General features: G+C 43.9%; 1 protein-coding gene and 1 long non-coding RNA gene across 2 annotated transcripts; both read left to right on the forward strand.

Moving 5' to 3' along the window:
• The first annotated feature begins 2312 nt into the window (after nt 1–2312).
• Nucleotides 2313–5099, forward strand: LOC121201068. The gene is made up of 5 exons (XR_005896589.1): nt 2313–2352; nt 2517–2565; nt 3413–3492; nt 4768–4890; nt 5032–5099. It is a non-coding gene; the product is annotated as an uncharacterized LOC121201068 (long non-coding RNA).
• Nucleotides 5100–7922: 2823 nt separating this feature from the next.
• LOC121175584 (transmembrane protein 94-like) lies at nt 7923–15695 on the forward strand. Its single transcript, XM_041029403.1, has 17 exons — nt 7923–7949; nt 8185–8271; nt 8583–8804; nt 8945–9257; nt 10238–10411; nt 10656–10758; nt 11105–11313; nt 11424–11605; nt 11870–12002; nt 12438–12553; nt 12741–12840; nt 13100–13208; nt 14362–14551; nt 14641–14718; nt 14895–14980; nt 15071–15152; nt 15531–15695. Exons 1-17 carry the CDS (start codon nt 7923–7925, stop codon nt 15693–15695), a joined length of 2376 nt encoding a protein of 791 aa, XP_040885337.1.
• Nucleotides 15696–16050: the final 355 nt, after the last annotated feature.

The following is a 16050-nucleotide window of genomic DNA, read 5'->3' on the forward strand; positions in this document are numbered from 1 at the left end:
TCCGTTTTATTTTTTCCCCAAATTCCGTTTTTTCCGTTTTAATTTTGGGGAATTATGTTTTTTCCATTATAGTTTTTGGGAATCTACCCAAAACAGTGTGTTTTTAATATAAATGACTAAAATGTACACAAGTTAAATAGAAATTAAGTTAAATTTATTGAGATGACGGACAAGTATGCTTTCAGACAGTGGGCGGCATTATCTGTGACCACTGCCCAGACATCATTCAGATCCAGACTATTGTTATGGAGGGAGGCTAGTATGGCTTGGGAGACTGTTGAGCAGTTGCATCTATCCATGAAGACAACATCCACAAGAAAGTATTATTTCAGCTCTATTTGGACACTATATGGTCACTGTGCGTATTCTTACTTTTCCAGTCAACGGAGTGTTGCCAGAATATGCAACACTCAACGCTAACCCCTCAGTACAGAGCCGAGCAGTTCGTGTCGAGTTTCGCAGTTTAAATCCTTCGGGAAGACAGAGCCGTAAGCAGCCGCTTCGCTATGCATACATGGGCTTTGTTCTGTATCCAGGTGCATTGGAGTTTGGGTCTGGCTGAGTATTGTCAGGGCTCAGTTGTGGATGGATTCAGTGTGTGTGAAAAGCATTGAGGTCGGTGTAGGTTTACAGTGTTTATGCTTGTGTCAGTGTCGTCTGTAGGTGGAAGCATATATGCAGTTGTGATCTGGACACAACTGTGTATATGTGAAAGCCTATGAGTGTGTAGCTCTGTGTTGTGTATGTGGCTGTGGGTAGTTGTGTATGTGGCTGTGGGTAGTTGTCAATGTGTGGAGGTCGCATGGGTCAGTGTGTGTGTGTTAGATGTAGTTGGCTCTTGATGTAGAAGCTGCCAATAGTTGTGTATTGTTGATGGAGCTGTGTGGCTCGGTGTTTAGATACTGTGCTTGGGCCTGTAGGTGTGAGTCTGTGTTTAACAGGTTCTGGTGGAGTCGGGCTCCAATTGTGGCGTGGGTCTGCAGGTTTGTCTTGATGAAGATTGGCATGAAGGTCATGGAGGAGGTCACAGTCAAAGTGGAGCTCAGGTAGGCCTCCTGCTGCATCTGGAGGTTTTGCAAAATGTTTCAAAATGCAAGGTTAGACTTTCTTTCTCCCTGTGGCTCATGTTTACTTTCTTTGTGCAGGATGGAGCAGCTGATGGAGAGGACCACGAGAGACAAGGTAAGAGCAAGCATGTTGCTCAACATCGCTCAGTCTTTTTTTTTTTTTTCTTTTTTTTAAACACTTAGGGGTTCATTTGTGTCTCACTGTCTCTGTTTCTGTCTTCAATTCAGGAAGTGTTGGATCAGAGACAGTTGGTGTGTGTCCTGGGACATGAAGAGGAAGAATTGTATAGAGCTTTGTCTCCTGTTGGTGTTGCGGACGGTGTGTTTGCAAATAAAGGATTGATTTGTACCCAGTGGCAGTTGTCTGTTGGTTGTGCTTACTTTGTGATGTACACACTGATTTCAAGGCTGCATGGACCTTGGAGAATGTGTCATGTTTAAACTTGACTGGCTCCACACTTTAGGTTAACATTTCAATGTTAGGTTTAAGACTTTTAGTTAATTCTTTGTTTAAATGGTTAGAGTCATCTGTGAGGACTGTCAGAGAGTAAATGTAATTGTAACATTTTCAGTTGTAGGTAACAGAAAATTTTTAGACAAATAGTTAATATGTAGATGAAACAGTGCAGGCTGTGCTGTGTGGATGTCAGATTCTCAGGCTTTAAACTGTGAGGTGTTAGATGCACCACTTAGACTTGATAGAGTTTTAAAAACTCTGTCCTTTTCTTGTTTAAACAGACCAAACCTATGTTAGAGAGCTGTATGCTTTGGCTGTTGGCCTGTGGTGTCTGGGTGCCATAGTGTAAGAGTTTAAACTGTGAGGTGTTGGATGCAATAGTAAGACTTATAGGTAACCATTGGCTGTACCACTTTGACTTTAGACATGAATTAAATAAGTAGATGTGTGTAATAGTTGGCTTTATATGTCTGACTTGTTTGGTATGACCACATGTATGTTAGAGTTTGGCACTGTGACTTTTAGACTGTGGTGTGTGGACGCCAGGCTGAGTTTAAACCCAGATGTGACAGAGTGACAGATGTTCAGTGTTTTTACACATATCCATTAATGTCTCTCTCTTTCCAGGTGTATGTGGCTGAGTGGGGCTCCAACATCCAAGTTGGATGAGGCCATATCCAGGGTGGAGCTCAGGTACGCCCCCTGCTGAATGTGGAAGTGTAGCAGAATGTTTCAAATAGGTTTGACTGTTTGTACCTGGATCTGATGTAGAGTGTGTTTGTCCTGTGCAGGATGGAGGAGCTGATCCAGAGGACCATGAGAAACAAGGTGAGAGAGAGCATGTTGGTCAGTGTTTCTACAGATATGCATGCATTCATTTCTCTGTGTGTGTCTGAGTGTGTGAGCATACACAACACATACAGCTGTAATGTGCCTGGATGGCCTGTGTGTGTGTTTTTTTCCTCTTTCTCCTCCCCTGCCCTGCTTCACAGTGTTCCAGGTGCAGATTGCCTTTTTCCTCTGGTGGCATCAGGCAGTAGAGTAAGTGTGGTGGGTGTTTGTGGACAGGTGAGTTTGGGGGACCCTGTACATTTAGCAGCATGTAGGAATTATTGTTGTATAAACACACTAGGGTTATTGGTTGGTGCCACCCCCCTGTATTTTCTTTTCTTTATCTTTTTAGCGAGCTCAGCCAGGTCTTTTGTTTCCTTTGTTTTCTCAGGTAGTCAGTAATCTAGGCCTGGTTTTATTGGAACTTTTTTGGTTTTGTTTGGCACAACCACTGGTCCACATCTCCCCCACTTTTTCCATTTTGTTCCATTTTGATGTTTTCAAATAAACTAACTGTAATGATGCCACCTACACTGACTCTGTTCATTTGCTTTGGTTGCTTGTGTTACAGACCTGAAATCCCGAGCTTCCACCAACTAAGGTTGGAACACAAGTGGGGTCTCCTCAGGGATACTTTTTCCCAGGGTCAATACAAACCAACCAAAGAATTTTGAAGAGTCCTTGTAGTTTGGTATTTGTGTAAGAAGGATGTTTGACTTGCAGGACTTCATTGATAATCCTTGCATTGAAAAAGTTCATTCATGTGGTAAAGATGATTTGCTTTGTATAACAGCTCATTATGGCATCCCTGTCCAGAAAACTAGTCTTAAAAAGCAAATTCAAAACACAATAGTGGAAAAACTTGCTGAGTTGAAGGTTCTGGTTGTTCCTATTAACCCTGTTTCAGCTGAGTTAGGGGAGGAAGTTGTTGGTCCAAGTGTTTCCTCTCTTTCTGATGGTAAAAGGGAACAGGCTGTACATGATACACCCCGAGGTGCTAGGATTGAGAGTGAAGCTGTTCCAGCCACTTTTCCTCACTTTGACCCTTTTTCCCCAGGGTCGTCTGGCTCCAGTTCAGATGCAAGGATCAAGGTCACAATCGCTCGTCTCCAGCTGGAAGCACAGGAAAAGGAGAGGGTACGTAGAGCGGATTATGACCTTAGACTACAAGTTTGCAAGTTGGAGATAGAGGCTGAAAAAGAGATTAAGTTACGCCAGCTTGAATTGGAGGCCATGAAAATTTCTTCTGTGCAGATTTCACAAGGGTCTGACAATTCTGTATCTCCACTGGTCCTGACAAAGCCAAGCTTTGATGTGAGTAGGAATATATCCTTGGTGCCCACATTTTGGGAGGCGGAGGTTGACTCCTGTTTTACAGCATTTGAGAGGATTGCTACAGCACTAAAGTGGCCTGAGGAGATGTGGCCTGTCCTGCTTCATTGCAAGCTCATAGGTAAGGCACAGGTGGTTGTGTCTTCCTTGTCGTTAACAGATAGCTTGTGTTATAATGTGCTTAAAGAATCCATACCGCGTGCTTATGAGCTGGTGATAAAATGTGTTTTTATCTTCTATCCCAGACAAAGTTCCTATGTCACGCCCAGCGGGGTCTAGTTCTGGTCACTCTCCTGTTGAAAAGGTTGAAAAGGCTAGGGGTCCATGGTCACCTCCCCGTGTACATCCTGAGTGCTTCTACTGTCAGAAAAAAGCTCACTTCATAGCTGATTGCCTATCACTAAAGCATAAACAACCCTCTAATCTCCAACAGCATGAGGCTGTCGGACGTCCACGTCCAGACATCAGTTGAGGACAACAAGCCTGACCCCTGTTTTAAGCCTTTCATTTCTGAGGGCTTTGTTTCATTAAGTGGGGATCCAAAAGATCAGCAGCCAGTAAAAATCCTGACACACAGGTGGATCCCAGTCCATTATCCGTGAAGGCATTTTATCTTTGTCACCTATGTCATATTGTGGCTTGAGTGCAGCTGTTCAGGGTGTGGGGATGAAAATTGTCTCTGCTCCACTGCATAATATACATCTTCAGTCTCCTCTGGTCAGTGGGCTCTTTAAAGTTGCAGTCCTTCCAGCTTTACCAGTAAAAGGGATTGACTTTATTTTGTGGAATGATTTAGCTGGGGGTAAGGTTGTGCCTGATTCAAGCCCAGGGACAGACATTGCCCAAGAATACCCTGAGATCTTCCCAGCATGTGTGGTTACCAGGGCCCCATCGAGGAATAATGACCTTGACCCGTCTGATTCTTTCCTAGTCACAGGGCAGTCCCCTGACAGCCACTTTACTGAGGCAGAGAGCCAGCCTGCTCAGTCAGTGTCACCTCTCTCCACCTGAAAAGAGTTTATTTCAGCCCAAAACACTGATATCACTCTCTCAAAATGTCTCTCTTCTGTTGTTGAGCAGGAAGAGGCTCAGAAAAAGAAAGTGGCTTACCTTCTTGACGGTGGCTTGTTGATGCGTCGCTGGGCTGGTGAGGACTGGAGCGTGACCTACCAGGTGGTTGTGCCTACAGTCTACCACACACAGGTACTCTCTTTAGCTCATGACCACTCTTGGTCAGGACACATGGACATTACAAAAACTTATCACAGAGTCCTTAAACATTTCTTTTTGCCAGGACTCAAGTCTGATGTTGTTAACTATTGTTGTTCCTGCCATGTATACCAGGTTGTTGGCAAACCAAACCAGGTGATCCCCCTGCTCCCTTGCATCCCATTCCAGTGACAGGTGAGCTGTTTGATAAAGTCCTCACTGATTGTGTGGGTCCACTGCCAAAAACTAAAGCTGGGAATCAACCATTATGTGTGCCTCCACTATTGGAGGCACACATCATTTTTTTATTGTTTTTTTTATTGTTTTTTTTTTTTTTTTGTTCCTTTGTGTTCAGCAGGTAGCTGCATCTGGCTGAGTGGGACTCCAGCTTAGATGAGTCTTTTGAGGTTTTTGCTGCAGGTGGGCAGAGCTGATCCAGAGGACCCTTTGAGACCAGGTGCATGAAGGCCACATTGTGCAGTGTTTCTACCAGTATGCATGCATCCATGAGTGAGAGAATGTTTGTATTAAAATCAGAAAGAAGGAAGTGCCTGCTTTTGTCTTTAATGCACTTTAGATGGGACTTAGATTAGTTTGGGGGGACACTGGGGTCCAACTAGGTTTAGAGTAGGGGTGTGCCCGATTCATAGATTAATCGTGACGCGACACTTGACGATTCAGAATCGATTCATAAATGTTCAAAAATCGATTCTTTTAATAACGGAAGGAAAATGCAGCGGTCGGAACGAAAAAAAGTAGCGCGTGCCCCCCGGACATATTATAGGGCCCTATGATTTGCGCGATCACTGAATCGCGGAATTGGATTAAAATCTATGAATATATTAAATCTGAATCTATTTTTAACGCGGAATTTGACATAATTTGAGTGCAATGCTGTTTTCGTGTGGAAGAGGAACCTGTGTCAGGGGAAAACTGCACGGAGGGAAGCAAATCTGGGTGGCACAACAGACTAAGCCCCTCCCCCTTCAAAACAATTCAAGCATGGCGAAGCGGCTGCCTACGGCTCTGTGTTCGTCGGGGAAAAAACTGCGAAACTCGACGCGAACTGCTCGGCTCTGTACTGAGGGGTTAGCGTAGAGTGTTGCTTATTCTGTCAACACTGTTGACTGGAAACGTAAGAATACGCGCAGTGACCGGATAGTGTCCAAAATCCTTATGAGAAACAATCTGACTGACATGCACATACACTAAGATTTAAAAGGATTACTTTCTGGACATGTAAATCAAGATATCAGATTGTAATAGAAGTGGAAATATTGTCAATTTCCTTTCCCTCTTTTTTCTTTTCTTTTTTTAACATATTTTTTTCATGTACATGTTCATAATAAAATAATCAAATCAGAATCATGTCAGTACAGCCACATAATATATATTTTTAGTATTATTATTATTGTTTTTAGAGAGATAAACGTGTTTTACTTCAATGAATCGATATGTAAAAATATACATTATTTTACAAGTAACTGAGAAAAGAAACATTCTATGTGGGGAAAAAAAGATTAATCGAGATGCATCGATAATCGGGGAATAATCGAATCGTAGCACTGTGAATCGTAATCGAATCGTGAGGTGACTGAGATGGCACACCCCTAGTTTAGAGTGTATGTTTGCTATTTCCAGGCTGTTGCACCAGTGTTGGTATGTGGAAGCACATTATGCAGTTGGGATCCGGACACAACTGTATATGTGTGGAAGCCCATCAGCAGGTAGTGTTGGAAGCACAGGCTGTGTTGTGTAGTTTAGTGTTGTCAGGCTTAGTTGTGGGTATTTGTCACTATATGGATGGCACTGGGGTCAGTGTGGGTTTAGTGTGTGTGAGACATAGTTGCTGCTTGATGGAGAGTAAAACTTATGCATGCATTAATGTCTCCTTCTTTCTTTCTGTGTGCAGCTGCTTGTGGCTGAGTGGCCATCCAACTTTGAGGCCATGGGCAATGTGGAGCTCAGGTAAGGCCCCTGCTGCAGCTGGAAGTGAAGCGAAATATTACAAGTTCAAGGACTAACTTGATTAGTATCCAAAACCAATGTCTTTGTGTTTTTCAGCAGGAGGGAGGAGCTGAGTGAGAGGACCATTTGAGACCAGGTGAGCAAGAGCCACATTGTAGTGTTTCTACACTTATGCATGCACTAATTTTAGTGTGTGAGTGAGAGAGAGAGAGTGTGTGTTGTAGGTGTATGTGAGGTGGAGCCAGTGAAGGTGCTGCTGGTGAGGAAAGAGCGCCATCGTGTGGGAGTGAGGGACACACTGCAATTGTTCGTGTGTTGTCAGAGCTCTTTGTGGTAAGTGGATAAAAAAAAAAGAAAATCAAGGGCTGTTTCAAAGGTGGTTTGTGTGCTGATGCTTCCTGTTTGTGTTTCTCTTGCAGGATGGCAGAGCTTATTTGGAGGGTCATGAGAGACCAGGTGAGACGTTGCATGTTGGTTAACATTGTTTAGTGTTTCTACACATGCATGCATTCATTTCTGTGTGTGTGTGTGTGTGTGTGTGTGTGTGTGTGTGTGTGTGTGTGTGAGAGAGAGAGAGAGAGCTAGGGTGAGTGTTGGAAGTGCAGGCCTGTCTTCAGCTCAGTTTAGATGGGCTTTGTTCTGTATCCAGGTGCATTGGAGTTTGGGTCTGGCTGAGTATTGTCAGGGCTCAGTTGTGGATGGATTCAGTGTGTGTGAAAAGCATTGAGGTCAGTGTAAGTTTAGAGTCTTTGTTTGTGTCAGTGTCGTCTGTAGGTGGAAACATACAGACATTTATCTGTTTTAGAGCTGGTTTGGGCTTTTTAGGCAGAGCTATAAATTCAGCTTCTTCCTTATTACTTAAAGCTATTTTTTTTTACATTTTAATTATTGTCACTTTATTTATGACCAATGACTTATGACTAATAGGTATGAATTTTATGCATTTATTTATTCAGACATGTTTATCCTCTCTAGTATATATATATATATATATATAAAGCGGCTCTCTTGCTTACTATATATATCTGAGTGTGTATATGCACTCATTTATGCAGGAGATGCTACGTTGTGTGTGGAGACACCTGGTTGGCGTCTTAAAGGGAGAGTCTCAGACACTGTGCTACACTTCCAGCCTTTTACACACTCTACCATTGACTGGTGTAGCCCACGGCAACAGTTGGGCCATAAAAAGCCAGAAACCCTCATTATGCCCATAGACATGGAAACCATTTTATAGACTTGTTGCTGAGTGGACAGTATGTGTCTAATTTGCAGATATTGTGTGTGTATGTGTAGGTGCTGTGTTGTGTGGACAAACAGGGTATCCTGTCGTGGCCTAACCCCAGTCCAGAGACCGTGCTGTTCTTCAGAGGACGGGTCGAACCACCTCACAACAGCCAGGATGATGTCAGAGACGACCTGTCCGTCAACTCCTACTGCCGAATGGAGACGGATGACGACAGGGATCAGAATCAGAATCAGATCAGAATAACTTTATTGATCCCCGTAGGGAAATTCTTACTGTTACTTAACTCCCAATTGAAAATGAAGAGGAAAATTGCACATAGTTCGATGTAGGTGTTAGATGTATAGTTAGTTAGATGAGGTGTGTGTTTGTGTTTTCTCTGGCACCTTTTAGCCTCACCAGCAGCCCCAATTCACCACCTGATAAGGCACAGTGTTGTATCCACTCCTGACTAACTGTGACTGCTGTACAGGCCCAGGAGGGGCAGGCTCTGCTCTGTCTACCGGCAGAGTCCTCCACCCAGCTGGGGGAGGGGCCCGAGCCGAGCGAGACCTCACATGACAGCATTCGCTCATCTGACACGGCCCGGCTTCGGTGCTCCTGCCAGCCCGCACACAGTCGCACCAAACACCACTCTGGATCCAACGTGAGCTTCAGCCACGACACTGAGGGAGGCGAGGACGACCAGGCCCAGGTAAAGCTTAGACCTGAAACTGTACCAGCCGTTGTGAAAATAGGAAACATGCTATTGATTCAGTAAGCTGATGTAACTTTACTATTCCTGCTATGTTGTGATGGTGTTGGTCTTTTCATTTCTGTCCCATTTGTCTCCAGGACTTTGCAATGGGCTGCCCAGAGGCGGAGGCAGAGGACTTTGTGTGTGACTACCACCTGGAGATGCTGAGTCTGTCACAGGACCAGCAGAACCCAACCAGCATCCAGTTTGATCATCTCTCCTGGCAGTGCCACCTGCCCTCCCTCAAGCCACTGGGCCTCAACATCATGCTGAACCTCTGCAACGCCAGCGTCACCCAGCAGCTCTGCCGCTTCTCTGACCACCTGTCCAACCTGGCTCTGCAGGAGAGCCACGGCTCTGTACTGCCTGTCTACGTACCCTGGGGGCTCTGTGAGCTCTCCAGGCTCATAGGTGAGCTTGGAATGACAGTGCTGCTTTGACATCTGGTTGGTTTAGAGCCACCTGTTAATACCATGACCTAGTTTGCCTCATAGTTTGGCTTTTTGTTAGGTCATGTGAGAACACAGTGATCAGAGGTTCAGAGGATTTTTCTTCAGTGGTAAAAGCTGATCTGGCTTTCATCCCACTCAGCATGAACTCCAGATTACATTTTACCCCAGAATAAAGTCCTGGCATAGATTACATTTCCGAGCACTGTGAGAAGATCTATTTCTCACATGGTCTTCATGATAAATTAAGGCTACAAGCAAGTTGCTGCTATGTTGGATTGATGGACTGGAGTGGGAGTACTGCACCTGGCTGAACTGCAAGTCAACCATAATTAAAAAATGTCCCTGAAGGGCCCTTCCTATAGAGAGCTGCAGAGTTCCTGAGTTCCTGCTCAAATCCAGTTTGCTGTCCAAGTGGACACCCAGGTTTTTGTTCTCCTGTACCACCTCCACCATCTGTCCCCTAATGAAAAGAGGAGTAGCAGGAGTCCTGGGTCTCCTGAAGTCCTCCACCAGCTGCTTTGTTTTGCTGATGCTGAGCTGCAGGTGGTTCAGCTCACACCAGTCCACAAAACCAGCCACCGCCCTCTGGTGACACATCCTCCCCCCTGATGCATCCAGCAGCTGCAGAGATCTGAGAGCTTCTATAGGTGGCAGGTCAGAATGCCGTACCTGAAGTCCGAGGTGGACAGGGTAAAGGGGACAGGACAGCAGAGTTGTTGTTGGCCAGTAAAGACATTCAGCCATTTCCCAATGTTTAGGTGTTTCACTGTAGGCAGAGGCTCCGGGTTGGTGTGAAACATCATTTAAACTGATCATCAGTATCAGATGATGTGCTGTTTGTGGGAAGAAAGAGAAGTTTTCAGAACCAAATTAGATGATGTCTTATTATCTATTACCCTCATCTTTTCCTTTGTGTGTCTGTTTGTGTTTGTGTGTCAGGATTCACTCCCGGTGCAAGGGAGCTGTTCAAACAGGAGAACCACTTGGCTCTGTACCAGCTGCCATCTGGAGAGAAAACCAAGGAGTTAACCTCCCGCCACCTTCATTACTTCACCAAACGCCAGCCTCCCATGTCCCACCTCATCTCTCTGTTCGTACGAGACTCCTCCTCCAGTAAGTCTATACACACTTCAGTCAACCTGTGTCGTTCTACTGCTCTGTTTTCTTTTATTTTACAGTTTTTAATGAAAAGAGCTGATTTTTTTCTTATATGTACTTGTTGCATTTTGCTGTTACTTGTCCTTTGTCTGTCTCTTCACCAAATAGATGAGCAAGTTAAAAAAAAAAAAAGGTGTTTGTGTATTTTCATGTCTGCTAATGTTATTGTCACTGTCTTTCTCTAACCTCTCTGTTGTAGATAACATCCAGATGCTGTCACATGGCTCGGCTGACCTCATCCTGGAAGCCTGCACTGACTTCTGGGATGGAACTGATATCTACCCCCTGTCGGGCTCAGACAGGTGCCGTCACACTGATCGCTCTTCTGTGGCTGTAAATCTTGAGTCAGACACAAGTATCAAAGTTTCATAAGCACAGCACAGGTAATATCATCCATATCTACACTCAGCTGCCAGTTTATTATCCATGAAGCTCATCATGTTCAGGTTTTCTTCAAACTGTTTTAGAGACGTTGCTTCAGCGTTCTGATCATTTTGGAGGCTGCAGTTTGTGATGCTGTTGAACTGTACAGTATATACAGAGGTCTTTCTGTTATTTAACCTGCCCTCACTGATATCAATAGGGTGGACAAAATAATAGAAGCTGCCACCTGAGTGTTTATTTCTACACTCTGCTCTTGTGTTACAGAAAGAAGGTCCTGGACTTCTACCAGCGGGCCTGTCTGTCAGGTTACTGCTCAGCCTTTGCCTACAAACCCATGCAAGTGTCACTGTCAAGCCAACTGAATGGGAAGTGTGTAGAACTGGCCCCCGGTCCCAGCCTCTTCTCTGGAGTGGAGCTGCCCTCCACCACCCCCATCAAATACAACTCCTGTAGGAACAGCTGGAGCTCAGATGGTAAGAGTCAGTGACGGAGGGACGGATTAATTCAAGTAATAAAACAGTAATAACACAACTCATTTTCCTGTCTCTTTTCCTTTGATCGTCTTCCCTTGTCATGTGTGCAGAGGGTATAGGTGAGGGGGTGGAGCGTGAGGACTGCGTCCAGGCCCTGAGTGGGCAGATCTTCATGGGAATGGTGTCGTCTCAGTTCCAGGCGAGGCTGGACACAGTCCGGCTTATCGATGCCCTGGTCACAGCTTGCATCCGCTTTGTTTACTTTTCTATGGAGGATGAGCTCCGCAGCAAGGTGAACACACACAAGCTCCAATAAACATTTGATAGTATCTAGTTTATGTTGGCTGAAGTGATCAAGGTATAGTACTCTTTCATTTGGACAATAAATGGACTCCTTAATCTGATGTCTGTCTGTGTCTCTGCTGACAGCACATTGTTTTTTCCACATTCACCAAAATAAATGTGCATTTCCCAGCATGCATCTGATTCTAGTCCACAACAAAAAGCTGTCATTTTGAGAGTATGTGTTTATGTGGCTCATTTTGTGTCTGTGCAGGTTTTTGCTGAGAAGATGGGTTTAGAGACGGGCTGGAACTGCCACATCTCTCTGACCCCAAACGGAGACAGTCCCTGTGATGGAGCTCCATCCAGCCCCAGTCACGGTTCCCTGCGCGAAGACCTGAACCAAGGTACCAAACCTGTGTTTGCACAAACTGAGGATATTATTCATTTTATTACATTTACTGTTGGGGTGCACTTCATGACTGTCCTTCTGTCTGCAGGTGTGATGTGGACATCAATGTAGGTTGTCAAGGTTTCTGTGTTTAGTCTTGCTGTTTAATTACACAGACATAGATTTATCATTTGAAGAGTAAACCCACATGATTTCTGGATCAGAACTCGTCAAATTATGACATTACCCTGTTCTATGGGGTGGTCACAGTTTTGAATTACATTGTATAACTTTACATGAGATTTTCCATTTTATGTTACTTTATGCTTCTTTTAGGGGACATAACAGAAAGGAGTCCTGTAGAAGTGCAGGTCTGACATGAGTGATGTCTGTTCATTTGAGTTTTACAGAGTATCTCTAACTTTGCCGACTGTCTTCATATGTGATTCAGATTCTCGGGATGAAGCAGAAGGTCCTTTGCTGCCAGAGGAGGAAGCCCACTCTGACTTAGCCAGTTTCCAGCCCACAGACAGTGATGTGCCCAGCTTCCTGGAGGACTGCAACAGGGTAACAATACCTTTTATTAAAACCACTGAAGCTACAATGGAGAAATATCAGTATCTGTTTTTCATGCAGCTGTATAATACAGACAGATTCCTCTGTCTTATGCTTTGGTAACCAGCAGGAAATTGTGCTTTGTTTTGAAATTATTTTACATTAGTCTGAATCATTTTCTCTCCCTGCCCTTTGTCAGGCCAAGCTACCTCGTGGGATCCACCAGGTCCGTCCTCATCTGAAGAACATTGATAATGTGCCTCTTTTGGTGCCACTCTTCACTGACTGCACCCCTGACAGTGAGTATTCTTTATGTGTTTTATAGAATGAATCACTCTGCTTATGGGTAATTCCACTTTTTTGGAAAACTTTTTCATTTTACTTTTTAAAGATGTCCTCTGACTCCATTGTCTTCCTCTGCTCGTCAATGGTGAAACAGATTCTAATAAGGAAAAGCGATGATTAATAACCAACGAGGCTTATTTCATGTCTTCGATATACTCAGTGTTTGCTTTAGAGTACTGTAGACATTTACTTACAGTGGAGTTCTCTTCACAGCCATGTGTGAGATGATGAAGATCATGCAGGAGAACAGGGAGGTTACATGCTGTCTGGGAAGCTCCGCCAATTTCCGCAACAGCCGCCTGTTCCTACAGAGTGACATCAGGTATACACTCATTAATGAAGTACATCCTGTTTTTTCAAATTTGAAAATGAATATTAATGAGACTAGATTTTCATTTTTATCCCAATTAAAACCAGTAAAAATTCTGAAGCAATATTTCTGCTATTAAAAAAATGAAAACTCATAGTAATACTATCTAGCCATGCAGAGAGTTGTAGTCTTGTTTGTCGGGGTTCAGGGATACCTGTCACTGAGATTTCTACATCTCATTCAAATAAACCGTGGTGGCCACCCGGCTCTGTCATAAAAGGAGAAGAGGTCCTTTAGACTCCGTTGGCAGCGGACTGTCCAAAATTGAAGGACTCCGGAGTAAATGCAGTTTTGTGAAACATATATTCAAGCAGTTTTGTGAAAGATGATGCAAATAGTGCAAGTGCTGGAACAGACATTGTTTAAGTTATGGTTAACACTTACCTTTACCTGTCTGGTGTTCGCTCTGGGGTGCGTTGCTGAAAAGAGTCCCCTAGGTCAGCGGACCGTGTTAAGAACGTTCTGGGTACGACCAAGTGGCAGGACAAGAAAGGGGGGAGTCTGGAAATTGTATTGTATTGTAAAATGTATATATTTATTGTAATTATATTTATGGTGTTTGTTTTGGGGTTTAGTTTACAGCAGGAAGGTTATTTTAAATATTGTGGTTAAATATAGTATTCACATTTTTTATATAAGTCAATTATGCTTATGAATGTATGTTTAGGAACACCTGTGAATGTATGCACCCAATCACACCTACCAGAACACTGTATAAAAGGGCGCCAATTTTAAATCTGCTGTTGTTGCTGGTTAGGTTTCACCTATGGTTTGCTGCCATACCTGTGCTGCTGTTAGAAAATAAATATATGTCTATGCATATTCCATCTTCGCCTTGGCATTTTCTTCTTTCTGAAGTCTCTGTTGTCAGAACGGCCATTCTAACAAGTACAAATGCAATTCCTTTCACCTCCATTGTACTAGATGGAGACAGATACCTCACTACTAGAGGTAAATGGGTAAATATTTTCTAGTTTGCGTGTACTGACCCTTTAACAGCTTGCCATAGTCCGGCAACATTGTTTTGACTGATTATACAATAATTATGTAACAAACTACTTCTCATTCTCAGTCCACATGATTTTTCATCGTCCTCTCTCCACAGCATCGCTCTGGACCCTCTGTACCCGTCTCAGTGTTTGTGGGAGACATTTGGCTATGCCACCGGAGGAGGCTTCAACGGAGACGCTGAGGGTCTGTCTCCTCTGAGGCTCTCAGGACAGCTCAACAGTCTGGGCTGCTCTGTCACCTTCCACCAAGGAGAGAGCGTCAGCATGGTCAAGCTCATAGAGCAGGTTGGACACACACACACACACAGATACACTAAGTCAGAACGAGACACTTATATATGAATTCATTTGCTTTTTGGGTGAATCTTTTCCAGGCGCGACACACGACCTATGGCATCCGCAAATGCTTCCTCTTCCTGCTGCAGTGTCAGCTCAGTCTGGTCATCATCCAGGTGAGAGAGCACTTCACAAACTCAGAGCATGTGGATTTATATGGATTTATATGTACAAATACATTTCTCTGTGTGTATCATTGCTAACAGGCTAAAAGGCTAAAGACCTAATTAATATTGTGATGTACATTTCTGAATAAATAAATGAAGGAAGTGCTTCTGGTGTTTGTCCGTAGTTCTTAGCCTGTCTGGCTCAGCTTCCTCCTCCAATGAACACCACTGACATCCTCTGGCTGTCCTGCTTCAGCTGCCCACTTCTAAGGTACACACATAATAAAACACTGTGAACTGACAACACTGTGTTATTTCACTGTGTTTATACATTATAGTAATGGTCCATTTGTGTTCTCAGTGTGTCACTTCTGGGGAAGCCTCCAGACACTTCAGTCATGGCAGTTGCCACAGGGAAGAACCTAGATGCCATTCCAAGAAAGGTGGGATCCTGCCTCTCAGATCTTCCACATCTACTAAACCTAGAAGCCTCACTTACTGGATTATTACTGCTAAAGCTTAGACAAACATTTATATAATATTAATTAGTAGCATTTAGTGTACATACTGTGTAGTGATATAGTGGAAACTTCTTCCAGTCAAATGAAGTCTCTAGAAAAATATTCCAGGAGAAAACTTTCATAAAAGCAGTAATGATAATGATAAATACCACAGACAACAAACAGCTGCTCTTTCTGCACCTTGTGTATTTACTGCATCTACACTTGGGGCCATTGATCAAACATGAATGACTAGTTATGTATACATGTACTTCTGTGTGCTTTTTAATCTCCTTTAAACTGTTACTCCTCTTTGACCAGACCCAGAACTACTTCCTTGGCTGTTTCCTGTTGAAGTTTGCTCTGACAGTGTGTGCCTACCTGTTGGCCTTTGGGTTTACGCTGCAGGAGGTCTGCCTAAGCAGAGGCAACAACACCTTAGCTGACAACACCACCATCACCTGCCACATACTCATAGCCAGGTAAAGAGAAGCACTGTCTCTAACTGTCCCACTGTCCTAAGTACACCAGCTGTACCAGCTGTGAGAACAGACACACTAGAATCGATGAGCTGATGAATGAAGTAACAGTTTTCCTGTGTGACTGCAGCTCTTCAGACGAGGCTCCTCAGTGGTTCAGTGAGCTGTCTAATGGCCTGCTGCTGACTCAGAAGGTCATGGCAGGGTTCCTCGTCTTACACACAGGTAGGAACTCTCTCTGTCATATTGAATACTGTACTGTAAGCTGTGGTCAAGCTTACTCGTGTCTTTTTATATGATTCAAACCAATCCCTTTCTTCTGTTGTTCACATTGTTGTTCACATTCTCTTGTTGCTGACCTT

Source organism: Toxotes jaculatrix, chromosome 21, assembly GCF_017976425.1.
Source record: "Toxotes jaculatrix isolate fToxJac2 chromosome 21, fToxJac2.pri, whole genome shotgun sequence".
NCBI classification, from domain to species: Eukaryota; Metazoa; Chordata; class Actinopteri; family Toxotidae; genus Toxotes; species Toxotes jaculatrix.

Coding starts and splice junctions, on each gene's coding strand:
- LOC121175584 (XM_041029403.1), top strand. CDS start 7,923: ATGCTACGTTGTGTGTGGAGACACCTG. Junction 7,950..8,184: donor GTTGTGTGTGGAGACACCTG/GTTGGCGTCTTA, acceptor GTGGACAAACAG/GGTATCCTGTCGTGGCCTAA. Junction 12,003..12,437: donor GCGCGAAGACCTGAACCAAG/GTACCAAACCTG, acceptor TATGTGATTCAG/ATTCTCGGGATGAAGCAGAA.